The sequence below is a fragment of the Silurus aristotelis genome (genome assembly GCF_946808225.1).
Source record: "Silurus aristotelis genome assembly, chromosome: 16".
Lineage (NCBI taxonomy): Eukaryota > Metazoa > Chordata > Actinopteri > Siluriformes > Siluridae > Silurus > Silurus aristotelis.
In genome coordinates, this window is record NC_139589.1 from 1,712,746 (window position 1) to 1,738,976 (window position 26,231).

At 41.6% G+C, this 26,231-nt stretch overlaps 1 protein-coding gene across 1 annotated transcript in view; it reads right to left on the reverse strand.

Annotated features, from left to right (window-relative positions):
* Positions 1 to 422: 422 nt before the first annotated feature.
* The window catches only part of wwc1 (WW and C2 domain containing 1), a 28,465-nt gene continuing 2,656 nt past the window's right edge, over positions 423 to 26,231 (reverse strand). The window contains exons 2-22 of the mRNA XM_083564320.1: positions 17,984 to 18,093; positions 17,684 to 17,887; positions 15,945 to 16,021; positions 15,070 to 15,149; positions 12,956 to 13,085; positions 11,723 to 11,869; positions 11,560 to 11,630; positions 11,192 to 11,434; positions 10,454 to 10,543; positions 9,707 to 10,227; positions 9,377 to 9,494; positions 8,560 to 8,721; positions 8,289 to 8,481; positions 7,841 to 7,981; positions 7,680 to 7,738; positions 7,406 to 7,574; positions 7,145 to 7,309; positions 6,939 to 7,031; positions 5,725 to 5,955; positions 5,105 to 5,223; positions 423 to 4,203 (exon numbers count right to left, since the gene is read on the reverse strand). Of these exons, the coding sequence (XP_083420446.1) occupies positions 4,137 to 4,203; positions 5,105 to 5,223; positions 5,725 to 5,955; positions 6,939 to 7,031; positions 7,145 to 7,309; positions 7,406 to 7,574; positions 7,680 to 7,738; positions 7,841 to 7,981; positions 8,289 to 8,481; positions 8,560 to 8,721; positions 9,377 to 9,494; positions 9,707 to 10,227; positions 10,454 to 10,543; positions 11,192 to 11,434; positions 11,560 to 11,630; positions 11,723 to 11,869; positions 12,956 to 13,085; positions 15,070 to 15,149; positions 15,945 to 16,021; positions 17,684 to 17,887; positions 17,984 to 18,093 (3,190 nt within the window). The 3' untranslated portion in view covers positions 423 to 4,136. The remainder of the gene's footprint in view (positions 4,204 to 5,104; positions 5,224 to 5,724; positions 5,956 to 6,938; positions 7,032 to 7,144; positions 7,310 to 7,405; positions 7,575 to 7,679; positions 7,739 to 7,840; positions 7,982 to 8,288; positions 8,482 to 8,559; positions 8,722 to 9,376; positions 9,495 to 9,706; positions 10,228 to 10,453; positions 10,544 to 11,191; positions 11,435 to 11,559; positions 11,631 to 11,722; positions 11,870 to 12,955; positions 13,086 to 15,069; positions 15,150 to 15,944; positions 16,022 to 17,683; positions 17,888 to 17,983; positions 18,094 to 26,231) is intronic.

The following is a 26,231-nucleotide window of genomic DNA, read 5'->3' on the forward strand; positions in this document are numbered from 1 at the left end:
TAGTTCATTGTGAAGGTGTTCCGTGGGAGGTCAGGGCTCTGTGCAGTATCCTGGAGTTCCTCAAGTCCAATCTTCAGCGTACACAGAGGTTCTGCACATACTTTTGGACATAAGAACTGCAGGCAAAACCTTGACTTTCTTATACTTTTTTTCACATTTTGTAGCTCATCAGTATTAATTCTTTAATCACACGACAGGGAAATAATCAACCAGAGTGCTCCAATTGTCCTACAAGATCTCCTGTTGATTTCTTGATGATTTTTATTTGATTTTATTTTACATAAAAAAAAGTTTTTTCAGCAGATTCAGCGATATTTCTACAAGTACTATAGAAACGGTTACTATAGAAACGCTATATCATGAGAAAACCAATAACTCGATAAGGAAAATTAAACAAGAGACAGATTCAGAGCAAAGAACCGTTTTCTTTTTCTTTTTTTTAATATTTGTTGTGAAACTACAAAACGTTCTTGTGCTGGTGACATATTTACAATTTTTCGTTGACAGTACAGTGTCGATGGGAAAAATTCACAGCTTTTTATAAGTCTCACAAGGAAAGAAAGAAAACAAACAAACAAAAACAGCACACCAGAATCTCAAAAGTGCAATAAATACATGCTGCGTTTCTATAAAAAAAAAAGAAATGCTCCGTCTTTAGTGGAAAGACATCGGAAGATGAAGTGTAACTGTAAGTCTGTGTTCAGTAGCAGATCGTTCGTGATTAACCGCATCGATGGTTGACGGCGAGTTTCTTTTGTTTCTGTTTTTTTCCTGACGGGATTCGGACGATCGACGTGTTATTTGGGTAAAGAAACGTAGGATTTTTACATCCCCTATGTCTCAATTTTCACTCCTGCACACTGACACCTGTACAAGGCAATACATCCAAATTCAATATTAAGAGAGAGATAGATAGAGAACGAAAGAAAGATGGAAAGGAAGAGAAGGTATGGGATGAAGAGACAGGGGGGAAAGAAAGAGATGCAGAGAGATGGGAGAGGAAGAGAGAGAGAGAGAGAGAGAGAGAGTGTTTTCAGAGAATTTCTTTTGAGAGATTGAGAAAGAGGGAGACGGAGAGGGAGATGGAGAGGGAGATGAAGCAGGGGAAGGAAGAGGGAAGGGGAGAAAAAAGGATGGAGAGAGAGAAAGAGGGGGGGGCATGTTTTTTAAGGGGAAATGTGAGAGAGAGGAGGAGGAAAGAAGGAGAGAAATAGACAAGGAAAGAGAGAGAGAGAGAGAGAGAGAGAGAGAGAGAGAGAGAGAGAGAGAGAGAGAGAGAGAGAGAGAGAGAGAGAGAGAGAGAGAGAGAGAGAGGCATAGTAGTGTTTTAATAAATCCATTCACATTTGTTAAACTCCAGTCTCCTTTGTGTTTTGGTCTCCAGCAGTTGACCATCAGATCGTGTGTTTGTGCTCCAGAACTCGATCTGATCGTAAAGGAAACCAAAGCGTTGGTGAAGAAAAAGAGAAACGGAGTGAGATGATGAAACGTGGAGGAGAGGTGTGTGGCTGTACATAAATCGGGTCGGTGATCTCTGCGTGAGGGATGCGGGGAACGGGTAGGGGGTCGCTGGTGTTCGGAAGCAGAAAGGTGCTGAGATGATGGATGCTGGTTTATCGCTTTATCTCGAGGTGCAAATCGATGGAAGAAAGCAGTATTGGGGTGGGGGGGGGGGGGTGATCGTTCAGTTCGTAAGTTAGTTCTGGGTTTGTTGAGAGCAAGGCATGTTGATCAAATGGTGAGTGGAGCCAAACATTCCTCATCATCATCATCATCATCATCATCATACACTTCCTGTTCTGAGGCACATGGGATCGGCCGCCCACGCCGTCCATCTGTGATCTGCGTTGGAGTGGTTTCCTCGAAGGCCTTTCGTTCCTACAGTGGTTTCGACTTTCATACGTTTACATTCAAACAAAACTGGTAACTTTGTAACTTGGAAACGCCCCTTTGATCTCGCCATTCGAAAACGCATCATAATTCCGAACATAAAAAAAAACCAACAAAAAAAAATACTCTGACCTACAAGACGGAAAAGTGCAGTGGGACTCGGAATTCCGTGTCGACGACTCGTGAAGAGCACGTTTTCTTCGTTAAACGTGCGGCTTTAGTGTCGGGAAATCCGCCGGAGCAACTTGGAAAGTTTTAGATTAGAAGACGGAAGATCGTCGGTCTAATTCGCGTAGGTCTCAGAGATCGGACGTACTAAAGCGGGATTTTGGGGGGAAATTTACAAAATTTACCTACAGACTTTCCTTTTGAAAGATCATCATCGATTTCACACTGCTTTAAGATTTAAAGCCTTGAAATGTGTATATATATATAAAAAAAAAAAAAAAAAACAGGCTGAATAATCCTATAATTTTGTATTCGATTTCAATCTCGTAATAAAATATCATGTAAAAAAAAAAAAAAAAAAAAAAACATATAGAGTACTGCGCAAAAGTCTACCGAGCAGCAATACAACGAATAAAAGAATTGCATCTAATGTGATGAGGCTTTGCTTTTTTTTTTTTTTTTTTTTATTTATAATAATGCTCTCACTTTGTGCAGATTTTCTTTAAAAGGAAACGAATTCTTTATCATTCTTAAAGGGGTTTCTTAATAAAAATTATTTTTTTTAAATATCACAAATGTTCCTATGACTTTTACACAGTACTGTATATGTAGATATGACCAAAAGTATTGGGACACCCAGCTTTTCCCAGCGTATGTGGTTCTTCCAGTAGCATTAAATCTTCCCTTGAGCTTCGATACAAAAACCTGCTCCAGCGGACCTGCTTCGTGTGGAAGATCTCCTGTTAGAAGAGCTCCAACACTATTGAACAACTTTGGGATGAATGCCGATCGCACCCCAGGAACCTCCTCACGTACATCATTACCTGTCCAAAGTCTAGTGGAACATCTTCCCGAACATCTTCCCAGCTGATGGGGACTAAATGTTGAATGGGATCTTTTAATATTTAAGGTCAGGTGTCCACAAACTTTTGGCTGTGCAGTGTGTATGCACATAGAATGTGTGTAGTGTGTGATCTTACAATCAATCTGGCCTTAAAAAAAATTGACGAAAAAAAAAAAGCTTTTAAAGAATTTCGCTACGAAACGACTCGGGAGGATAAAATCATGAGGGCTGCTTCTTCTTCTTTATTCTGTGCTGTGATGGATTTCCTTACGCTCTGATTAGCTTTTAAAGTGCATGAAACTAGCCAAATTCTACCTGAGAGGCTGTGGGACGACTAAGTGCAGTTTAAAGATAAATGTTAGGATTACAGCGTTGTGTGCTGTGCCTTGTGGACCAAAAAAAAAAAAAAAACTACGAAAAAAAAAAAAAAGAACGGACGTTCGGAACCAGCACGTGATCAGTGACGCCGATCGCGAGTTACAGCTAACTATCACCGCGCTAAACACTAAACATAAAAACAATAATAATAATTGCCTAATCGTTAGTTTGTACTTTAATCTCGAAGCTAGATTTAGCTATTTTCTTGTACATAGTGTTAAATTTTTTATATATATATATATATATATATATATAAAAAAAAAAAAAAAAAAAAAAAGTAGTCCTTATTTTGACCAAACACGCACCTTTTTCTCGTTGTATCAGCGTTGGCTTCTTTCTTTCTCTCTTTTTTTTTCCTTTTCCTTATTTACCCAAATTACATCGCATCAAAAAAGAGCCATTTTCCAAAAAAAAAAAAAAAAACCTTGCGCTATCGGGAAAAATAGAAGTACCGTATTCACATATTTTTTTCCTTTCTACGTGTTATAAAAAAAACAAAAAAAAAACAACACTTCTGTTCTGGAATGATCGACTATCACAAAAAAAAAATAGAACCAAAAGATATACAATTATTAGTGGTAAGAAGAGAATGTTACGGGAATAAAGAAGAAAAAAAATGTGGTTGTTGGTACAATAAAAAAAAAAAGGAAAAAAGTAATCTACAGATTTTCAACTGAGAGCTAAAGTGTTTAAAAAAACAATAATAATAATTAATCGACATTTTCCTACAACACGCGTAGTTTTCTGCAATAATAATAATAATAACAATAATTCTAAAATAATTCTTCATTCTTCATAATACCACCAGAGGTCAGGTTCTTTAGTGAAACAGCAGTTAAGACTCTTTGCTTGGGGTCTACACGTCGTCGGCTGGTAAGTCGGGAACGTTTATCTTTACTCGCGTGAAGAAGGCCATTTTCTCTCTGTGGAGAAAGTGAGAGAGAGAAAAAAAAAAGAGAGAGAGAGAGAGAGAGAGAGAGAGAGAGAGAGAGAGAGAGAGAGAGAAGGTTTAAATAGTGATTAACTATAGATTTACATTATACACCTGACCATAAGATCATCATTTTGAACATCCAGTTCCACAAGTCTCCATTTACTGTTATGATAAACGCCACTCTTCCGGGAAGATGTTCTCTAGATTTTGTGCAGTTAGTAAAGTCAGGTGCTGATGTAGGTGAGGAGGTCTGGGGGTGCAGTCAGCGTTCACACTCATCACGAAGGTGTTCAATAGGGTTTAGAGCTCTATTGCAGGAGATCCTCCACTCCAACCCATGGAAAGCAGATCATCATGAAGCTGGATTTGTGCACCATAAGAACCATATTCCTATAAGGAAGTTGTAGCTTAGTGGTTATTGGTCTTTGGATCCAAAAAGTTGTGAGTTCAAATCTCAACCACACTAAGCTGCCACTCCTGGGCCCCTGAGCAAGGCCCTTAACCATATATCTGTTGTATGAATGATGTAAATGTAAGTCGATCTGGATAAGGGCGTCTGCCAAATGCCGTAAAAATAAAAAAATATTCCTAGAATACAGTAGGTGTCCTAATACTTTTGACCACACGATCGCATGTTTAAATAAAAAAAAAATCATTTTGACATACGTTTCTGCTCGTCACTGTTGTAATGGGGTGGTTATTTTAGTTGGAAAAGATCTGACTGCTCTCCTTGAACCTCTTTTTAACCAAACCTGTGGAAGTTCTCGGTGAAATTGTCCCTAAATTTGATGTTTGATATGAACATCAACACATGAACAGAAGCCTCCTGCCCTCCTGCTCAAGGACATATTGGTTTTGAATAAAAAATAAATAAAATAAGATAGTCATACCTGAACGACTGGACTTCGGGACCTTCTTTTCGGCTCTGCCCTCGGATCTTCTGCACCTCCTTAGCGGCCGCTCGCATCATCTTCTCCACTCGTTTCTCTTGCAGCTGTTCCTCTTGAGTCTGCGGTAAACAACCGTGTCGTGAGCTGAGGCTCTTAATGGACGTAAAAGTATATATATTTTTTTTAATTGGGGGGTGTTTTTGTTGATTTTGTTCAAATTTTATCGTCATAAAACACTACCCATGCAATCGAGCCCCTCCTTGAAAAACGCAGTAGTGGAGGTTTTGCTAAGATCTGGCAACCCTGTATGGCAGCAAAAGCCATGCTACAGTGTCGGTGTTTCCTGTGTAAATAGTTTTTTTTTTATTGCATTTCTTTAATGTTGGACGATGTTTTATTTAATCATACCGTATCGCCAAAACCTGCACTTCCGTTTTACGTCTGTGATACGATCTTTCGAAAAATCATTGTGAAGTGCTGCAGCAGCATTTTATTGAGCAGCAGAGGTAGCATTTCATAAACATCTGAAAATTAAGACCTGTTTAAAAAAAAATTTAAGACGCCGCAGAAGCTCTGATTATAAAGTATGATGTTTTGTGTAATTGGATCAGAACACGGACCTGTTTCTCAGCCTGCGTGAGGAGCAGTCGGAAACGCTCGTCCTCCTGCACCCAGGCGGGAAGGCTGCGTTGGCCCTGCTGCCTCGCGCTCTCCATCTGCTCCTTCAGCTGCCGCAGCACGCGCAGCTCCTCGTTCAGACGGCTGTGGCGCGTCCGAGACGCCTGCAGCTCCAGTTCCAGGTCCAGGGAAGTGTGCATCACACCCTCCAAACCCCGCATCTGCATCGGAGGCTGGGGAATACCGAGAGAGTTAATACATTCCGCTTGTTTCACTTGTCGTTAAATCACAAACTTGATGGGACGAAAAAAAAAAAAAAAAAAAGGTATTGGGACACCTGACTTTCTGCACATGGTTCCTCCCCAAACTGTTACCACAAACTTATACAATTCCACAAGACGCCTTACGATGCGGCAGCATGAAGCTTTCCCTTCACTTCAACTTGGAGACCCAAACCTGTTCCGTGCTCCATAAAGATCTGCTTTAAATATGTTGGAGTGAAAGGATCTCCTGCTATAGAGCTCCAACCCTACTGAACACCTTTGAGATGAACTCACTCACCAACAACGCCCTAGTGGATGAATGAATCTCCACAAAATCTAGTGGAACATCTTCGAAGAAGAGCGGAGTTTATTACAACAGCAAACTGGGACTTAATGTGGAATGGGATGTTCACAAAGCCGACAAAAATGTCAGGTGTCCCACAAACTTTTCTCCATACAATGTACTTGTTTAAGTCTGGTCAGCATTTTGATCGTCCTGATGATGGAATTGAAGTACTGCTTATTATTATTCTTTCACTGCAATTCGAAAATATCTGTACACTTAGTAAACAATGCGATCCGAGATCCTTTAGACGTCTTGCAACGTGCAACACTGTCCTACACACACACACACACACACACACACACACACACACACACGCACACTGTTTCCCCCTCCTTTTTTCTGTATGAACGCTTCCAGGTATGAGGAAATATCTGGCCCTGATATGCGTTTCCTTCAACCCAGGACACTTTTCTCAGCATTCGGTGCAGGAGGTCGGAACTGGCGCGCCTCTGAGGGAACCTACGCTTCGTGAACACTGACCTGAGATTGTTTTTTTTCTTTTCTTTTTAGCAGTCAATATTTAACTGACCTTCAGGCAGGAGTTTTTTATTTTATTTTTTTTCCCCCATGCAGGAACTCATTATTGCGTAAAGGTGTGAGGTTTTACCTTTTTGATTCGGACGCTGCGCCTTTCCGAAGCGTTCCGGACGAACGGAGACTTCTTGGACAACGTGGAACTGTCGCTGTCGCTGCGGTTGATCTGGTGACGTGGGTAAAGGAGGAGAAGCTTGAGCACAAATGTAAAGGAAGTGGAAATCTTGTGTATGAGATTAGTGCATAAGTGTGTGTGTGTGTGTGTGTGTGTGTATTTACCCTGCAGATATACTGGCTCTGTGGACCAGGAGAAAAGGTCTTGGAGCGGATTATAGTGTTTCCCCTGATGAAAAGGTTCTGCTGGTTCAGCTCAAGCCGTCGCTCTTTGGGCCGAACCACGGAGGCGGCGTGATGGATCCCCTCCATACTCGTCTCTTTGTTTACCTGTCACAACAAAAATGATTTAAATAAAAAAAAAAAAAAACATAAAAGCAAAAACGAGTCACATGTAAGATCTATTAAATGAGAAAAAAAAAAAACCTTTTCAGGAATCGCTGCCGCTGCTGCGGAAGGAAGATTGGAGGACGGCCCTTGCTTCTCTTCTTCATTCTCCTCCTCTTCCTCCTCCGCTTCCCACTGACAGCCTTCAGAGTTAAACTCCTCTCCTTCGACGTCGCTGAACACGTCGCTCTCCAGAGGCTCCGTTTGCCTGTAAAACACGATCCACTATCAGCCTGCTACCATTGTATCAAAAAAAAGAGGCCTTGGATTATCGCATTCAGGAAGTGACATCAGCACTCGTGAGCTCACGCACCAGTCCGTCTCTGCCGGCTTCATGTTAGCTGCTTGGATTTCCGAAGAGCGATCTACTGTCTAAGATATGAACAGAAAGGGTTGGGCATTAGGGACAAATTGTTGCTCGAGTCAGAAAGGTGTGTGTGTGTGTGTGTGTGTGTGTGTGTGTGGGTGTCTCACCTGCTCAGACTGCACGGGAGTCTGGAGCGCTTTGTTCTTGCCGTTCATGTCTGAAATCAGCATGTAGTTGAGGAGGTTGTACCACTTGGTGCACCACTCCTCCGTGCACTCCATGTCAGCCAAACTGATCTGAGCTCCGGCCTTCGATTCAAATTAAAAAATTTAATCAAATAAATAAGTCAATATGTCACACACCACAAACTAAATTATTACTAAATGTTCTCGAGTAGAGAAGCCCAGACGCTTTCTTCGTTCTTACCAGGGGGTAGATGTGCGATGTGACAAAAAAAAACAACATAATTTCGCAAACGTTTTAAGAGACACAATAAATCTGTTTTTTTTTCTATGAAAATTTAACATTAATAAATAAACGTAAACAAATAAATGTTTACTTTTTCCAAATTTTTCTCATTTTCTCATTTTGCCCTGTGGACTCTAGGACACCTACCAGGCACTCTTCTCTTCTGGACATGGTGGTGGAGCAGACGTCGATGCGGAGGGTCTTCTGTTTGAAGGCGGTGGGAGATAGCTGCACGGCGAACACCTCGTTGAGCTCCAGCGTGTCGTGAGCCTGTGATCTGCGTGTGCGAAACAGGCAGCGTGTGGCCTCGGGACAGGGCAGCACCACCACCCGGACGTACCTGCGGACAGGAAGTTAAAGTCACACACAGATACACGCGTGCTGAATTTATGATAGTGATGCGAGTGATCAGACGCACATGTTCTGGCTTTCAGGCACAGGGAACATGCTGCAGTTGCTCAGCTGCATGATGAAGATGGCGAGTCGTTTCTCTTTGGCCTCGTACTTCAGCCCCAGTCTGATCTGAGCGCAGCTGACTAATCCCCCGTCTTCGTCCCCCAACAGCTGCTCGGTGGGGAGCCTGCGGAGGTTCACAGAGACGTCTGTAATCTCACAAACTCGCAACATTAAACAGTAAAAGAATACAACTACAATAAAAGCCCTATTCGGATCAGATTAGTTTATCGGAGGAAATATTTTGTCTCCTCAGGGATCGTACTCTTGTATTTAAAAAAAAAAAAAAAAAAAAAAAAAAAAAAAAGATTGCATTTAGTATACAGTATACAAAAAACATATATATATTTTGTTAATGAAAGACAGGAAATGAGTCAATCAACAGGAAGTGGTTTGGGATTTCCTTTTGAGCAAATATCCATCTGTTTAATTCCATAACAAGAACTCTACAACTTTTTAATAGGATATAAGCAGGGTAAAAAATTATTGGCACCCTTCCAGAAGACGGGAACACCTGCTAAACTAATACAAACTGCTCTCGAAGGCGGTGTATTTGAAAGCAAGACAGATTGACCGAGAGATGTGCCAATACCGTTCTGACACAGGGTTATGCCAAATCGATTTTTGGTTTTATTTCCGTAAATATTTATTTATGATGACATTTTTCGGCCCATCTTTACCGAGGGTACCGGCCATTCTGGACCTGACTGGCGTAGGAGTTCATTATAAAAGTCTCCATTATTCCACAACTTTTTTAGTATTTTACATAATTGATCACAAACCTTTTCTCTGAAGCCTCGTACACGCCGCTGTCTCCTGCTACCGATTCGTCAGACACGGCAGATGTCACGCCCACTTTCTTAGATCCAGCTCCCAGGACTCTTGTTTGGGAATCGAGATCTGCATATACACACACACACACACACACACACACACACACACACACACACACACACACACACACACACACACACACGGGAAAAGTGCAGAAATGTGACACCTGATGCTTTTCTGGCTCAGTGTTCCCTCAAGTCACCTGCAAGCCCCACCCCTTTCTCCCCGTCCCTCCATTATGGAGAATTCATTATTCTGTCAGCAATCGATCTCCGTACCTTTCGGGGCATCCTGTTTGGCGTCCCCCTGTAGACTGAGCTCGCTGAGCCGGGCCTGCAGCTCCAGGTCGAGCTGCGAGTCCGAGCCTGAAAAGGTCTCTCCGGTGAGTGACGAGGTGTCTGGGATGAGGGGCGAGCAGGGCGGCGAGAGCGAGGAAAGCGATGAGCGCGGAGACAGCGAGTTTATGGAGTGCGGCGTTTCGGATAGTCGGAGAGCGTGAGCGCGTAGCCCTGCGCCCTGAGCCACGGCGCCGGCGGTCGGCACGGACGTCACCTCGTTCTCGTGGATGGTGGGGATGGAGCTGGAGGGCCTGTAGGTGGACGAGGTGCTCTCCTGGAGCATGGAGTCCAGCTTGACCTGGAAGTCAGGGTCGCTCAGCTCGCTCTGGTGCTCCAAGTACGCGTCGGTGAAGCTGAGAGACGACAGCGAGCCAAGGCTGGAGGCGGCCAGCGAGCCGCGGCTAGACGTCAGAGACCCGCGGCTGCTCCCCGAGGAACAGGACAGCGTGCTAGCAGACAAGCTGAGAGCGGAAATTAGAGCGGACAAGCGACGGTCAGAGGAACAAATGTATGGAGTTATTTCCTATTTTTATTACCCACATGCACCGGGGCGTCTCTGCTTTACGCTTTAATCTGCCTCGACCTAATCTTATGTCATTTCTTTAAAAATCATAGCAAAAAAATAAATAAATGCTTTGGGTGTTTATTTAATTTCAGAATAACGGAATGATGAAATGGAATGTAAACCTCTTCAGCTGGGTGTGCAGCGAGGACGCCTGTCTCACGACGTCTTCCAGCTCCTTCACCAGTTTGCTTCTCTTGCAATGTAGCGTCAACCTGAGGGGCAACCGGGAAACGTTTTATTTTTTTTATTTCTGTTCACAATAACATTCTATCCGCCGATTCGCTGGTGTTCGGCTGAAGCTACGCTGGGAGAAGAAGGACTGTTTTTTTTTTGTTTTTTTTTAAAGGCAGCCATTGTGTTTAACCTACATCCCTTCTACAGCTCGGGTTACAGGAAGAGCTCAAAAAGCTAGACCAGGGCACGGTGTCTCGTGTGTACAGAAACAAGCAGCCTGTTCAAATAATCCAGGAGGAGCAGAAAAAAGAGACAGAGCGATAAGAAGGAAAGCAGAGGAAAAAGAGTGCTAATTCGCCATATTGAAACCGGAGCTGAAGATGCAGTTGTCTGCATCTCAGGAAGCCTAGGGGAGAGAGCTGCGATTCAGCATGCACTCCATTATTAAAGGAGAAGGTCGTTCCACCCACGCAGATGTGTTATTGCGATAGCTGACCTTGTTTTTAAAAGCGAGTGCCCTACTTCCCTAAGCGACTTCGGCAGCGTCCCAAATGAGTTAACTCTTCCATAACAGCTGCTCCGTTCTCCTGTCAAGAACCTAGCTTTAAATAAACTCTGTTCTAGCGGAGCCTTTTACTCGGAACCAGCGTAGACTTCTACTCGGAACCCCCCGGGACGTTGCTCACCTTTCCGTTAGAGCTTTGCTCTGGCTGTCGCGTGCCGCCTGCAGGTCCTTCTCCAGACGCCTTTTTTCCGTTTCGATCTTCTCTGCGTCGCTCGGCGCTCGCTTGCAGGGTTTGACGTACTCCAGCTCCTTCAGTAGCTCCTCTTTCTCGCTGATGAGGATGAGCCGGTCTCGCTCGGGGTCCAGCAAACCAGGCCATGACTCGCTGTCCAATTTGGCGATCTGGACTTTAATGTTTGCGATCCTAACAAGCGATTTAAAAAAATAATAATAATTTTTTAAGAAAAATACATGACTCAGCAATTATTTTATATTGGAAGATTATACGAAACGAACAAGAACACAAAAACGCGATGAAACGGACCGTACCTCCTTTTCGCCTCTTCGTATTTCAGGCTCAGTCGTACCTTCTCGGCCAGTTTGTTGGAGATCGAAAGCAACTGATTTGAAAAGAAGAAAAAGATCGGATTATTACTGATTGTGGAGCCGTCGCGAGGGAAGGAAGCGTGTATGAACCGCGTGGCCGTCTCACCTCGGAGGGGATGTCCGTCTGGGACTCCGCGTCTGAATACAGCCGTGGGAGCGACAGGTTAGAGCTGCTCAGACACGGGTTGCTGGCCCAGAGATCGGTCTGTGAGCCGTAGTCCAAAATGAAGCCGTCTTTCAGCACGGCCAGTTTCTGAGAGAAAGACAAACACTTCGCCACCAGGTCTACACAAGGCACACCGAATTCCGCACTCACCTACTGAGTGGTACATTCCTAATCATTCGAATCCACAAAGCAATTCATAATGAATACAGGTTAAAAGGAATAAAACAGACACGCAAGTGAACTGCACAAAATAACCATGTAAATGGGCGGGGCATAAACTTTTTATCCCCCCCGTCAATCACAGCAACACCGGGCCAATTTTAGTAGTTTGATGAGCTCACGTGTGCAGAAGAGGGCGGATAGTGGAGTGCGTTACATCGCCCTGGAGTTTCAGCGAGTTCGTGTGATGCGTTTGTATGAATTAGATTAAATTGAAACTCGCCGACTCGGGTTTTTTTTTCCAATTTCTTTTTGTATTAATCTCTTTCCTACATAAATACACCATATGGACAAAAGTATTGGGACACCTGCCTTTTCCATGGAGCCATACGTGGCTCTTCACCAAAATAATTAACACAAATTTGGAGGCACACAATGGTATCTCTTCACTTGATCTAGGAGCCAGCTCCATGAAGATCTGCTTTCCATGGGTTGGAATGCAAGATCTCCTGCTATAGAGCTCTAAGCCTATTGAACACCATTGTGATGAATGTGAACTGCAGCCCAGACCTGCTCACCTTTTTACCTCCATCACTACCTGACTTGACTCTACACAAAATCTGGTAGAACATCTTCCCAGAAGAGTGCAGGTTATTAATGGGGATTTAATGGGATGTTCAGAAAGCACAAAGCAATCAGGTCAGGTGTCCACAAACTTTTGACTGTGTAGTTTATAGCATCAGTGCCCTGTTTAGTAGTTTCTGCGAGCTCTGCATGTACAGGTGTGTGACATCAGCACTCTGCTATTCCATTAGAAGCTGAGAGGAACTATGCGAGCGCATCGTTGAGTATGAAGCCTCGCCCTCCCAGTGCATGTAAAGAAATGACCTCACCCTAACATTCCTGAGTCTCGAGTAAACGCCGCATCGCTGGAGTACAGTCACAAACAATGCATGCATTCTTCACGCGGTTTGGGTGTTTATCCGTGCTGGGGCTTTTTTTTTTTTTTTTTACCTGCATGAGCTCCTGCTTTTCTTTTTCCCCCGAGCTGATGGCATCTTTAATCGTCCTGACCTCCTTTAAGATGGCCTGGGCCTCGTGCTGCTTGTACCCGCACGAAGTGCTCGCCAACTTGTGGTCGATCCTGAAATGAAATCACAATCCCGAACTGAGTGACGGCTAATATTTGCTGGGTAAAGACGAGCCTCGTATAAATACGTTTGCTTGGACGGGTTGCGTATCTGGATGTCAGTCACGACTCTTATGAAGGCATCTGGAGCGAACTTAAAAAGTAAGCAGGACGTGGTTTTTGCCTCGACGTTAATTGCTCGAAGGCGATCTGGTACGTGAAAGTCAAACAGAGCTCCTTAAATGGTGACTCGATCAAAACAACACCCGTGAAGTGACTCACTGAATCGATAAATAACAGCATTGCGGCGCGGCGAGAAACTCGGAAGGTGTTTACGGAAGGCCGAGGTGGACACGGATTTAGCGGCAGACGGCGAGAGTCGGGGCAGTGTCATGCGCGTCGCCCTGAGCAACAGGTCTGTCTGCATTCCTCAGCATGGAAATGAGGGAGTGAGCGAAAGGTGAGTCAGTGAGAGTCAACACTGCATGGCACATCTACTGCAAGTGAATGAAAAGAAGAAAAAAAACGGAGGTGGTAATAGTAGCAAAGAGGTTGACGATGTCCTGAATGATATTATGACTGTAAACTTTACGGTAACCATGGAACAATGGGCTTCGTCCCCAAGCAGCTTTACCGCTCCCATACACATCAGCATCATTGTTCATTATAGTTCCATCTATCAATATGTTTCGAGACTGGTTTTGTAACACGCCAACAGATGGCAGCACAAGGCTGCACGCACAGTCACAAGAAGCACTGACCTTCAATAAGTAAGTGTGCCAAAAGAAGCGAGTTTCTCACCGGACACACCACGCTCTCACTTCCGCACCCACCTGACTCGCTGGATTTGGCTCCTGCGGACTTCAACGTTGAAGATGAAAATCTGGCTCGCCGCTTTTGACGGTGCTGCGAAAATCTGGCGAGAATCGCAGAAGGTGCTTGGGCCGCTTCGAAAAGAAGACTCCCAGGACAAATTCCAGAAGAACGCTGGGATCCTCAGCAACAGCGATCGAATTGAAGAGAACTCAATCCAGAAGCAAAGCGTCAAGATGGACAGTCATATAGACGCTGCTTCGAGTTACGCCGTGTCTGCGTGTAATATGCGTTCGGACGCCATCAGGACTGATGTTCAGGCATGATTAACTAAATACATCCGAACAGGCTTCTCGATGAAACTTACTCTGCACTTACACATTGGAGTCGGACATCGAATGAACAGAGGTTTATTATCGACTGCAGAAACTGAAGCTATCAAAGAAAAAACACATCATGGAAATAAAACTAAAAACACAATTTGCCAAATCATCGAAAAAATTTATCTGATACATTCCCCTGCGACACGTACAGATTGAGAGCTGTTGCCGTGGTTACAAGGCACAATTGTCATGCGAACGTTTTATTTCTTACGATATTTATACAAGTGCGAGGTATGAAGCTGAATATGTATAACACTGCATGTTTAATAGGAACCGTGAGGGAGTTTTTGAGCTTGTTAGATGTTAGTGCGTGTAATCTTCGGATCGTTTATTAAATCCACCTCGTCGTACACACGCTTACAATCATCATGGATTTTACTGTATATTAAACATCAGACTGAATCCAGACAGAAACTAAATACTGACAAAAAGGTAGGATTTTCAAAAGATTAACTATTTATGCATCTGAAACGAAACCCAAAATTATTAACTGAAAAACAAACTAAAAAGGTTTTAAATTCTAATTTGAATTTTTGGTTTTTGTTTAAAAAAAAAAAAAAAAAAAAAAAAAACTACAATGAGCCTGATGTTCTTACTGATATTATCTAAAAGCACATCAGACGCACAATGATGTAATTCATGAACGTTAGTTAGAGAGGGGAGAGCGAGGGTGTGTCTTTTGTGTCGGAAAATCATTTGAGTAGACGAGATCTTCGGAAAGGGGGCGGGGCTTCGAGTTAGCACACCTGTCGATCATTCCAGGTTTTAAAATGGTTGAGGTAAGGTGGTCAGGGTGCACTTACTCTTTGAGCGTTTCAAAGCCCTGCTCCTTATAAAGCAGCTCCTGCCTCATGCAGGCCAGATCTCTCTTCAGCTTGCTCACCTGGACAAAAAGAAGAGAGCGACATGATGTGAAGATGGAAACGAAACAAAAAAAAGGAACGGATGCTTCGTTGAACAGGACGCGACACGTGACGTCGTCTCGGATAAATAAATAAACCCAAGCAAAACTGAAACTATTTTATCTTTGGCACAATCTAAATTCATCCGAATTACAAATGAAGGAAGGAAGCAGGACACCTCATTCTTTGATGCTGATGGGAAAGGGGCGGGGCTTGTTTCAGGAAAGATACATAACATAATTTATAATATAGATATATATATACACTATATGGCCAAAGGTTTGTGGACACCTGACATCTGATGTGCTTCTTTTTAAACATCCCAGTCCACATTTAGTCCACATTTGAAGTTATAATAGATTTGTGCTCATTTATCCACAGGTTTGGAGGTCTATAGCAGAAGATCTTCCAACCCATGTAAAGCAGATCTTCAGGGAACTGTGCACAGGGACATTGTCATGCTGGAGCAGATTTGGATCTCAGAATTCACGTGAAGGGAAAATTACACGCTGGCTCCAAAGACGTCCGATACAACTGTGCGCCTCCTACTTCGGTCCGTCAGTCTGATGAAGAAACGCACACGGATGAAAAAGTCAGGTGTCCAAAAACTTTTGGCCAAATTGAAAGTTAGCTAGTAACCAAGCTTGTGTTTGAGGCTCTTAATTAGCAAGTAAACGAACGTAAAAAAAAAAAAATTATAATCATAAAATAAAAAAAGGTGTACGCCGTCAACAGAAGGAATCTGCGTGAAAATGTCTTAGGAAAGAATTCCTTACCCGACTCTTAGCGGTCACGATCTCGGCCTTGAGGATCTCAGGGTCGTATTTACTGTTTGATGAGGATCTGGAATTTACTGCAGGAGAGATAACACAAATCAGAAGGCATTATCTAATCTCCACGAATAAAAAAAAAATACGTTATTTAACTGCGTTTACGAACGTGTTGCAATAAAGCGCGAGCTTTGCATGTTTTACACGCCCGTGTCGCCGCTGAAAGAATGTGAGCAAACATCATTCCGCTGATAAGGTTATAATAATCAGGGACACGTAGGAAACGAGGAATGCGGTGGTTTTCTTTACACACCGGCGCTTTAGTCATTAAACGCTTTACAGTTAACTCTGGAATGTGTTTTTCTCCTTAATGAATCGCTTCGGTCGCCGTATCACCTCACGCTAATCTACTTCCATGTTGCGGTTCTGTAGCCACGCCGTACGCTATATGGCCATAAGTATTGGAACACCTGACTTTTCCAGCCATTTGTGGTTCTTCAAAAAAAAATTTTTATAGATAAATACAATTTAAGCACAAAGTCAGATGCACGCAATCAATCGTATAGCAGCTCCATGAAGATCTGCTTTGGATGGGTTGAAGTAGAAGATCTTCTGCTATAGACCCCTGAACCCTATTGAACAATTTTGGGATGAATGTGCACGCTGACTTTACTAACACCCTTGTAGCTGAAGGAATCTCCACAAAATCTAGTGTAACATCTCCCCAGGAGAGCGTTGGTTATTAAAGGGGGATTGAATGTGGAATGGGATTTTAAAATAAATAAATAAATAAATAAATAAATAAATAAATAAATAAATAAAGCGCATAAGCTCAGGTGTCCACATACTTTTGTTTATATAGTGTATATATATATATATATTGTATATATAAAGTCTACAGTCTGAAATTTATCCTGCATTTACCGTCATATAGCAAACGGAAAAAGATTCCATGCTCTTCACAAGGTCTTATCTAACGCTTAGTGAAAGCACTCGGTGTTTTCCCGCTTCATTAGATAATAAATCAATAAAACGCTCAGATCTATGAGACCGTGAGAGGATCATCTCTGCACAGCCCTCAGGAGTTGCTCAGGAGTTTTCCCCTGATGTATATTGTTATTCATAGCTATTCGTGATTCTCTCGATCTGCAGCATCGGTTCCATTCGAAGAGAAGCAGATATGTAATACGTGATGCCGCCACCACCTTGCGTCACCAACACGTGAGTGAGGTGAGTACGGTTGCAGAGGGGCGAAAAACGTCCGATAAATTCCCGAAAACTTTCCATGGGGAACTTCATCTGTTCATCCGTTTTATCTATTTATTTATTTATGTAATTTACGTGCAAACTCATTATTTTGCAGGATTCAAAAAAATGATGCGTGTTAAGTGATGGAAGGAATGCAAAGTGCATGTAGGGGGCGTGGCCTCAGTGGCCCTGCAGTAAGTGTGCTGTGTGCAGGTTGAAATTTGACTAAAATTATTTGTTACCTGTTGTAGGTGAACCGGCAAATTATTTTTAATTCCCAGTTTATTCCCGTTATTTTCTGTTAATTCACATGGAAAGTTTCCAAAAATGAGTTTCTATGAAATTCCCAGAATTTGGCAACCCTAGTCACGAGGGATTTTTCTTATAGGAAAAAGCCTCTTGGTGATGTCACTGTGGTGTCCCAGTTTGTATTTTGCTTACATTTCCGTCTATTGCCGTATCACCTGATGGATAGAACATTAAAGAGCTAGTCTTACAGCTGGTCTGGGAGGAAGATTTGTCCCTCCAGGCGTCGTTGAGCTGCTTGTACTGTTGCTGTGCCAGACGCAGACGCTCCTCTTTGACCTGGTAAATCTCTTTCTGGGCGCTCAGCGCTTCCTTGGCTACGTCGAGGTACTCGCGCAGCATATGCTCTTGCTCGTGCTGCCACTGCACCCGTGGGTCCTCCAGTTGAGTGCTCTCTGTAAAGCGATAGAAAGAGAGAGAGAGAGATGATCGGAGATTCTAACGGGACATAACGCGGATCGGATCACGGATCGGATCGATGTATAACTTACTCGTGTTGTGGTCGACGTAATAGGCGCCGACTTGCGGATCGTACGCTTCCTCCCATCCCAATGGCAACTCGTCTCCGATACAATCGGCGAAGGTCAGCGGCTTGGTGTGCCTGCAGGACACCGAACAACAGAGAGGCTTAAAGAGACACAGACATTCAGGACTTTGTAATATGCCAAGTCGATCATGGAACATCACAGAACTTCTTTGGAGTGTATTCAGATATTTGACTCAAATAAAAATATTTCTACAAATAGGCTGTTGGGTTTGTGTTTCCTGCCACAGTGTATTAGTTTTTTTCGTGCATCAACACAGCAAGCTATTTGTACTAGCCATGTACGCTGACCAGCCGCACCTGGATAACTGTATCTAACACTGTAAATATATGGTAATTATACAGGTAACTATATAAATATTTATACAAGTAACTAATATACTGTAGGTCACTATATAAATAACTATAAATAATATAAGTAAATATATAAATAACTATATAAGTAACAATATCGGTAACTATAAGTATATAGATTAAGGTAACTTTATAAATAATATAAGTAACTATATAAATAACAATAAAAGTAACTATAAGTAACCAAAACAAATAACTATACAAGTAACTTTTATAGGTAACTAAATTATGTAACAATATAAGTAACCAATGTAGGAAACTTTATAAATAATATTAATAACTATATAAATAAATATAAGTAACTAATCTAGGTAAATCTATTCTTATATTGCGTTATATTAAAAATATTGCTAAACTAAGAAACATGTTGTTTATATCTGATGCAGAGAAGCTCGTCCATGCGTTCATGACCTCCAGACTGGACTGTTGTAATGCATTACTAGGTGGATGTCCTGCATCATTAATAAACAAGCTTTAGTTAGTTCAGAATGCAGCAGCCAGAGTTCTTACAAGGTGGAGAAAATATCACCATATAACCCCAATCATCTCATCCCTACACTGGCTTCCTGTCAAGTTTCTAATCGAATAAAAACTACTGCTTCTTACCTACAAAACACTAAATGGTTTATCTCCATGTATCTTTCCAGTCTTCCAACACGCTACAATCCATCACGCTCCCTGAGATCTCAAAACTCTGGGCTTCTAGTAGTTCCTAGAAAAGCAAATTCCACTAAAGGCGGTAGAACATTCTCACATTTAGCTCCTAAACTTTGGAATAGTCTTCCTGACAGTGTTCGGGGCTCAGACACACTCTCCCAGTTTAAGTGTAGATTAAAGACGTACCTTTTTAGCGAGTTCTACACATAACACACATCACACCATAACCTTGTGCTCCAGAACATCTGATCACATCACATTATCAACATGTGCTGTTAATATCATGAACAGCAGCTACGCTAATTTCTCTCCACTGCCTCTCTTTCTCTCCCCATCCCGAGGCATCCTGAGGATGCTCCAGCTCCAGTCACATCCCACCTCATGGAGATTGTGGACCTTTAAAAAAGTAGATGCCTCCAAACATCCCGAAGCATCTAGAGACGTACCAGTGCCAATTGGATCCCACTTCATGGGGAGTTTGGACACTGGACCTCCTTGAGTGTTTAAAGGTTTTGGCTTGGAGAAGCTGGTGTTGGATCTGTGATAATCTCAAATGTTGTTATTTTATGAGTTGCTCAGTAGCTCCTAGTTTTATAACCACAAATGACTGTAGAAGACTGTAGAAAGAACATTACTCATAATCACACACTCCAGTGCTCATGTTAGTTTTTACTCTCTATTGTTCTGTAGTGTTTAAAGACTATAATCACACCATTGATGTCACACAAATGAGGATGAGGTTCCCCTTTAGAGTCTGGTTCCTCTCAAGGTTTCTTTCTCATAACATCTAAGGGGGTTTTTCCTTGCCACAGTCACCATGGCTGCTCATCAGGGATAAATGCATACCATTCATCTTAACTCTTAAAATTCTGTGACGCTGCTTTGAGAAATGTCCGTTGTGAAAAGCGCTATAGAAATAAACTTGACTTGACATATTCCTCCTTCCCAGCCACCATTGACCCTCTAATTGCCATACAGGAAAAACAGATCGACAGAGGACACAATCACTTTAGCGATACACGAGGTTCTCACACACCTAGACAAGAAAAACATCGATAACAGCTTTGCCTTTAACACCATCATCCCATCCAAACTCATTTTAATGCTGAAAGAATTAGGACTGAACTCTCACTTGTGTAACTGGATTTTGGACTTTCTGATGATCAGAATTGGAAATAACTACTCCTCCACTCTGACTCTGAGCACTGGCGCTCCACAGGGTTGTGTTCTAAGTCCCCTCATACACTTCCTGTTCACACACAACTGTGTTGCCGAGCACAGTTCCAACATCACCTTAAAGTTTGCAGACGACACCTCCATCTTGGGTCTCATAACTGATGTATATGAGATGCCTACAGCGATGAGGATAGAGCGCTATAACAATAATGCAGTGATAGCACCCTCTGCCTCAACATCAGCAAAACCATAGAGATTATATTTGACTTCAGAAGGGTACAGAAGGTTAACTATACCTCCATACACATCGACAGGACCATCAGAGAATGAAAGTTTTCCTGCACATCACGTCAGTTGCTCGTCAGCGAGTCTAATTTCTGCACAAACTCAAGACGTTTGGCCCCCCCTCCCCAAAATCTTTACCAACTTCTACAGATGTACAATCGAGAGCATCCTAACTGGATACCTGACCCTCTGGTACGGCAGCTGCACAGTACTAGATTGCGAGGCCCTACAGGTATAAGTCATAAGAGCAGCAGAACTCATTATCGGAAATAAACTTCCAGCCTTACAGGTCATCTACCACACACGATGTCTGAGGAAGGTATAAAAACATCACTGCTGATCCCCTTTCAACAAACTGTTATCAGGCAGGTGCTACCAGAGTATTCACCCCAGAACCAATAGGCTGAAGAATCAGACGTTTTTACCCTCAGACTATCAGAATGAACAACAATCTCCAATACAGTCTCAACTACCAACTGACTCCGTTACACATTTTATACATATTTGCACATCTGTTTAACACACTGGTACTGCACAATTCTTCATATCATTTCACTCAGCACTATCGCATCTTACTGGAACACTAATATCTTTGTGTATTTATGCACACCTACTGTAAAATATACATTCCACTTGTTATCCTTCAGCCTACATATTTTTGTATATAAAAAAAAAAAAATACCTCATGCTAATGTCATGTGTAAACATTCACGGAATTCATTTCATGTATAAACATACACTTCTAAAAACTTCATTGTACAAACTGTCACTGATGTGTACATTAGACAAATAAAACTTGAAACTGAAACTGTATAAGTAAATAATATAGATTAAACAATAGTTTAAATATAGTTAAATAATATACATAAATACGAGATAAAATAATATATAGATAAATAATACAGGTAAATAATATAGATTAAATAATTTATGTAAAAATGTAGATAAAGAATGTAAATAAAAAATACACAATAAATAATATAGGTAAATAATATAGATTAAATATTATAGGTAAATAAAATAGGTAAATAATATGTTAATGTACCGTAGATAAATAATACAGATTAAATAATATAGGTAAATACATTTAAATAAATAATAGTTAAATAATATAGATTTAATAATATAGGTAAATAATAGATTACATAATATAACTAAATTATATAGTTGATTAATATAGATAAATAATATAGAAAAATAATAAAGATTAAGTAATATAGGTAAATAATATAGATAAACGATATAGATTAAATAATATATATAAATAAAAGAGGTAAATAATATATGTAACTATATAAGTATGTATATAAGTAATTAATATAAGTAACTAACTGCAGGTAGGAGTGAAAATGTGAACCATACAACAGCATAAGGTTGTTTGAACTGTTCGAATGGACTGCTTCGATTTTCATATCATCATATCCTACCTAATATGCATATAGTCACGAAATCGTAGGTTAGACGTTTACTCCTGTTGATTTAGTGTTTTTAGTGTCATTTAACTAAAAATGAGCAGATAAACTGATACATACAGAATATAATGAATAAGAATTTACTCAAGTTAATCTGATCAGTTTAGCATTTGAATATAATGAACACTTCTGTGACTTGGGAAAGATTTGTTGTCTGATCATGCACTATGTGGACAGAAGTAATGAGACCCCATACTTTTCCATACAGCCATATGTGGCTCTTCATCAAACTGTTACCACAAAGCTGAAGGCACACAAATGTAGTCTTTGGATGTGTTAGAACCTAATTTTTATTTCTTCACTTGAACTAAGAAACCTGTTCCAGCATGACGATGCTCCTGTGCACAAATCCAGCTCCATGACGACGGGTTAGAGTGGAAGATCTCTAGCTATAGAGCTCTGACCCCCCCCCCCCCCCCCAGGCCTCCTCACCTACATCAGCACCTGACTTTGCTAACACCCTTGTGACTCAATGAGCACAAATGTCCACGTATAAAATGTATATAGCAATCTTATTGTCAGGTGTCCATATACTTTGGTCCATATAGAATAGTTCCAGAGTAATTCAATGTTAGATAGAAAGCTTTCCAGAAAGCATCTGGACGAGTTGAAAGATAAATTCGAGTGATGTAGTTGAGGCTGAGGAACTGTACAAACTGTGTTTTGTGAATAAAAAAAAATCTAAAGATTTACATCAACACTAAACAGAATCACACTCCTGATTCAGGTCTGATTTATCTACAGCATTTGCTGAAACATCAGACTTTTATCTGTTTGTCTCTGTAAAGCCGCTTTGAGACAATGTCCATTGTTAAAAGCGCTATACAAAATCTCTCTCTCTCTCTCTCTCTCTCTCTCTCTCTCTCTTCATGCATAAGGTCTGGATGTAGACGTTGGTCCTCTGTGAATATGACACGCGAGTAAAAGTGAAAGATGGGATGGGGGGAAGGGTAGCAAAAGAATGTCTGCCTATTCACCTCTAGGGTGCTTGCTGCGCACAATAGCCGGAAACCCGAGGCCTGGCATTCCACAGGTCCTGCTGACCCATCGCTTGGAGGTTTCTGAGGCAACACGTGGCGGGCTTCTAGAGCTCGGTGCTCAGGACGGCGGAGCGACGGTGGTGAGGTTGCTCGCGCTCGTTTTTTTTTTTTTTAGATTTCCGAGCCTTGCGATGCTAATGAAGCAGGCTGGAAAACCGAACGTCTTGGGTTTTTTTGTCCTACAGTTAAAGCAGTCAGGTCGGATGACCTTGGCTGACCTTCTGACTCACGGGAACCCACTCAAAAAATTTCGGCTGATGAAAACTAATCCCAACCCCCTCCCCTCACCCCCCTCTTGACGACTTGGTACGTCCTTGTCCACACCGTGTAACTGAACCTGCTCCTTTTTCACCTGGTGAATAATGAAAGTGCTCGCAGAGACCCGTGTTCAAAACGCTATGGCCACAGAAAGAAAAGCTTCCAAAGTGCTGAGAAAAGAAGTCTTGGCACATCCCGTTAATCCTTGTTTTTTTTTCTTCTTCCCCCTAGTTCCAAAGTGTAAACCGTGAGGCTGACTCGAGGATGGGTGGTGGTCGGAGACATTCACAGGAAAGCCCATCAGCGCCGTGACTGCATGTCCTACGTTATAACGATGGTGGAGTTGGGAATCGGAATAAAATCTTCTGTACTCTTGCAGGAGAGAGTTTGAGCGTTTTGTTTCTCCCTGCCTGCTTCTTATCTCCTGGACGAGGCCCTGAGAAGTCTAAACTTTCTCTGCACGAGCTCTAATGCAAACTGACAAAGCGTGCGGCTGAGCGCAAACCTCACGGGCGAATGCATAGCTGATTGATGATTCAGAATCTTTTGTTCAGAATGCTTCGTAATTCTTTACAGCAAGCTGCGCTAAACAAATAAATAATATAATAATAATAATAATAAATAATAATAGTAATAAAGCAGCCCTGAGAAGAAACACTTTCATCAGAACGCTGTGCGGTAACGCTATACTTGTGGCTTCGCTCCTCCTATTATAGCGTGACTTGTGTAATCTTGGGGTATCATTCTTCCTGCAGAAAATATTTGAGACAGAGCCAGACACCGCCTGGCACAGTGCAGACTCAAGGCGGAAGATGAGACCAAAAAAAGAAAAAGGGGGGGGGGGGGGGGTTTCCTTAAAAAGGTCTGAATGCGATCTGTTCTCCGTTCTGTGCTCAAAACCCCAGTGTCTGTTAAACGTCAAGTGGTGCGATAAATCTGGATTCTCACGACGGCGGCGAGGCAGTCAATCATACGGCCTAACAGACGCTTTTATTTCGACTTCTCAACTTCCTCGAACCTGCTCTTGTGGACTATCAGGAAAGATACATACTGAACATCCCAATTCTACGTTTAATCCCATTTGCTCTTATCAAACCTCCAATCTTCTAGGAAGATGTTCCAGTTGATTTATGGAGAATCATTCTGCCACAAGGGTGTGAGTAAAGTCAGGTAGTGATGTAGGTGAGAAGGTGAGGAGGCCTGGGGTGCAGTCAGTGTTCACATTCATCCCAAACGTGTTCAGTAGCTCTATAGCTGGAGATCTTTTATTTCAACCCAGATCTTAATGGAGCTGGTTTTGTGCACAGGGGCATTGTCATGCTGGAACAGGTTTGGGTCTCCTAGTTCAAGTGAAGGGAAGATTTCATGCATCCTATACAACAGTTCGAGAAAAGTACCAATACTTTCGACCATACTGTGTGGTGAAGAACCGAACGCGTTCTAACCTGTAAAACTACTGACGCTGGAGACTCCTTCCGAAAATGTTACAAAATCATTCGTAAACGTCGAATGTTTTTTTTTTCTTAATTAAATAAAAGGGTTGAATGTCTACGAAAGGTTGTCATGGCAACAATTAGACAAATTAACAATCTTTTTTTTTCGCCATATGTACTCAAAATATGTTCGATTATCCGCCGGTTTTGATCTTTAACAAGTTTCTCTACGATCTCTGATCTTCGCTACGGTGGGGAAAAAAAAAAAAAGAGTTAATCGCACAGGTGTTTACTGTCTGATAACTTGTGTAATGTAGCTCTGTGTGTGTGTGTGTGTGTGTGTGTGTGTGTGTGTGTGTGTGTGTGTTTCCAGAGGACCAAAGGAGAACAGCGTCAAATGGGACCTCAAGGACAGAAGCTACGAATATTCCCATTATATAAATAAAAAAAATAAAGAACATAAAAAACTGTTCTGGATTTTCTAAATTAAAGATCAAAAATTCCCTGGGATCATGTGACAGCTTTACAATTATCAAAAAAAAAAAAAAAAAAGATAACGGTTTTCTAACTTCCTTTTCGCCCGATTCCGGAATAATCTGTCTGAGCAAATAACCACCGCAACCAAACTCAAGACCCGGATCGGGTTCGGGTTCAGGTTCAGGTTCAGGTTGAGGACTGAAGCGAATGTTTTGATGTGGAACAGTAATAAATAACCGCTGCACGTCTCCAGCGAGCCACTGATTAACCGCTCTGGCGGCGTGAAAAACTCAGAACCTTCTAATGTTTAAACACGTCACCCGTCACTGGTTTCAATGTTACAGCTGATTGGTGTATGCAGCTGCATCATATAATGTTAATTGATTGATTTCTGTATAAAAGCATTCCATCGATAAAATTCCGCAGGTGGAACAGGGAGGGGCTTCTGTATAAACCAGGATTTATACACGTTTACACCATATTATCATATCATATAATAAAAGTTTCACATTGGGGAATTGTGGTGTTAATTATATTAAATAATAATGTAATATATAGTTAATATCTCATGATTTTCATTAAATAATTGAACCAGAGCATAAAATTTGAATTAGGGAAAAAAAAAAAAAAAAAAAAAAACAAGACAATATATTGGTTAGAAAGTATAATTAAATTTTTAATTATTATTTTATACTATAAAATGTAATTATAAGTACTTAAATTATTTTTAAAAATGCATATATTATTTATAGGATAATTTACAAGAATTACTTTTTTTTAGTTTTTTTTTTTTATCTTCATTATGGTCATTAATGCGAAAACCTTTTTTTTTTTCCCGCTCTCCGAGCCGCGTGGTGAACTTTGACCTTGCCGTGCACCCTGGCATAACAGGGATGTTTTTCTTTCTTTTTATTTTTTTTTTTTTAGAACACCCCCCCTCCATACACACACACACACACACACACACACACACACAGTACCACCAAGGTTTGCACGGCTCTATGTTCATGCAGAACTTTCAAGAATGTGTCCTAGGTGCTTGT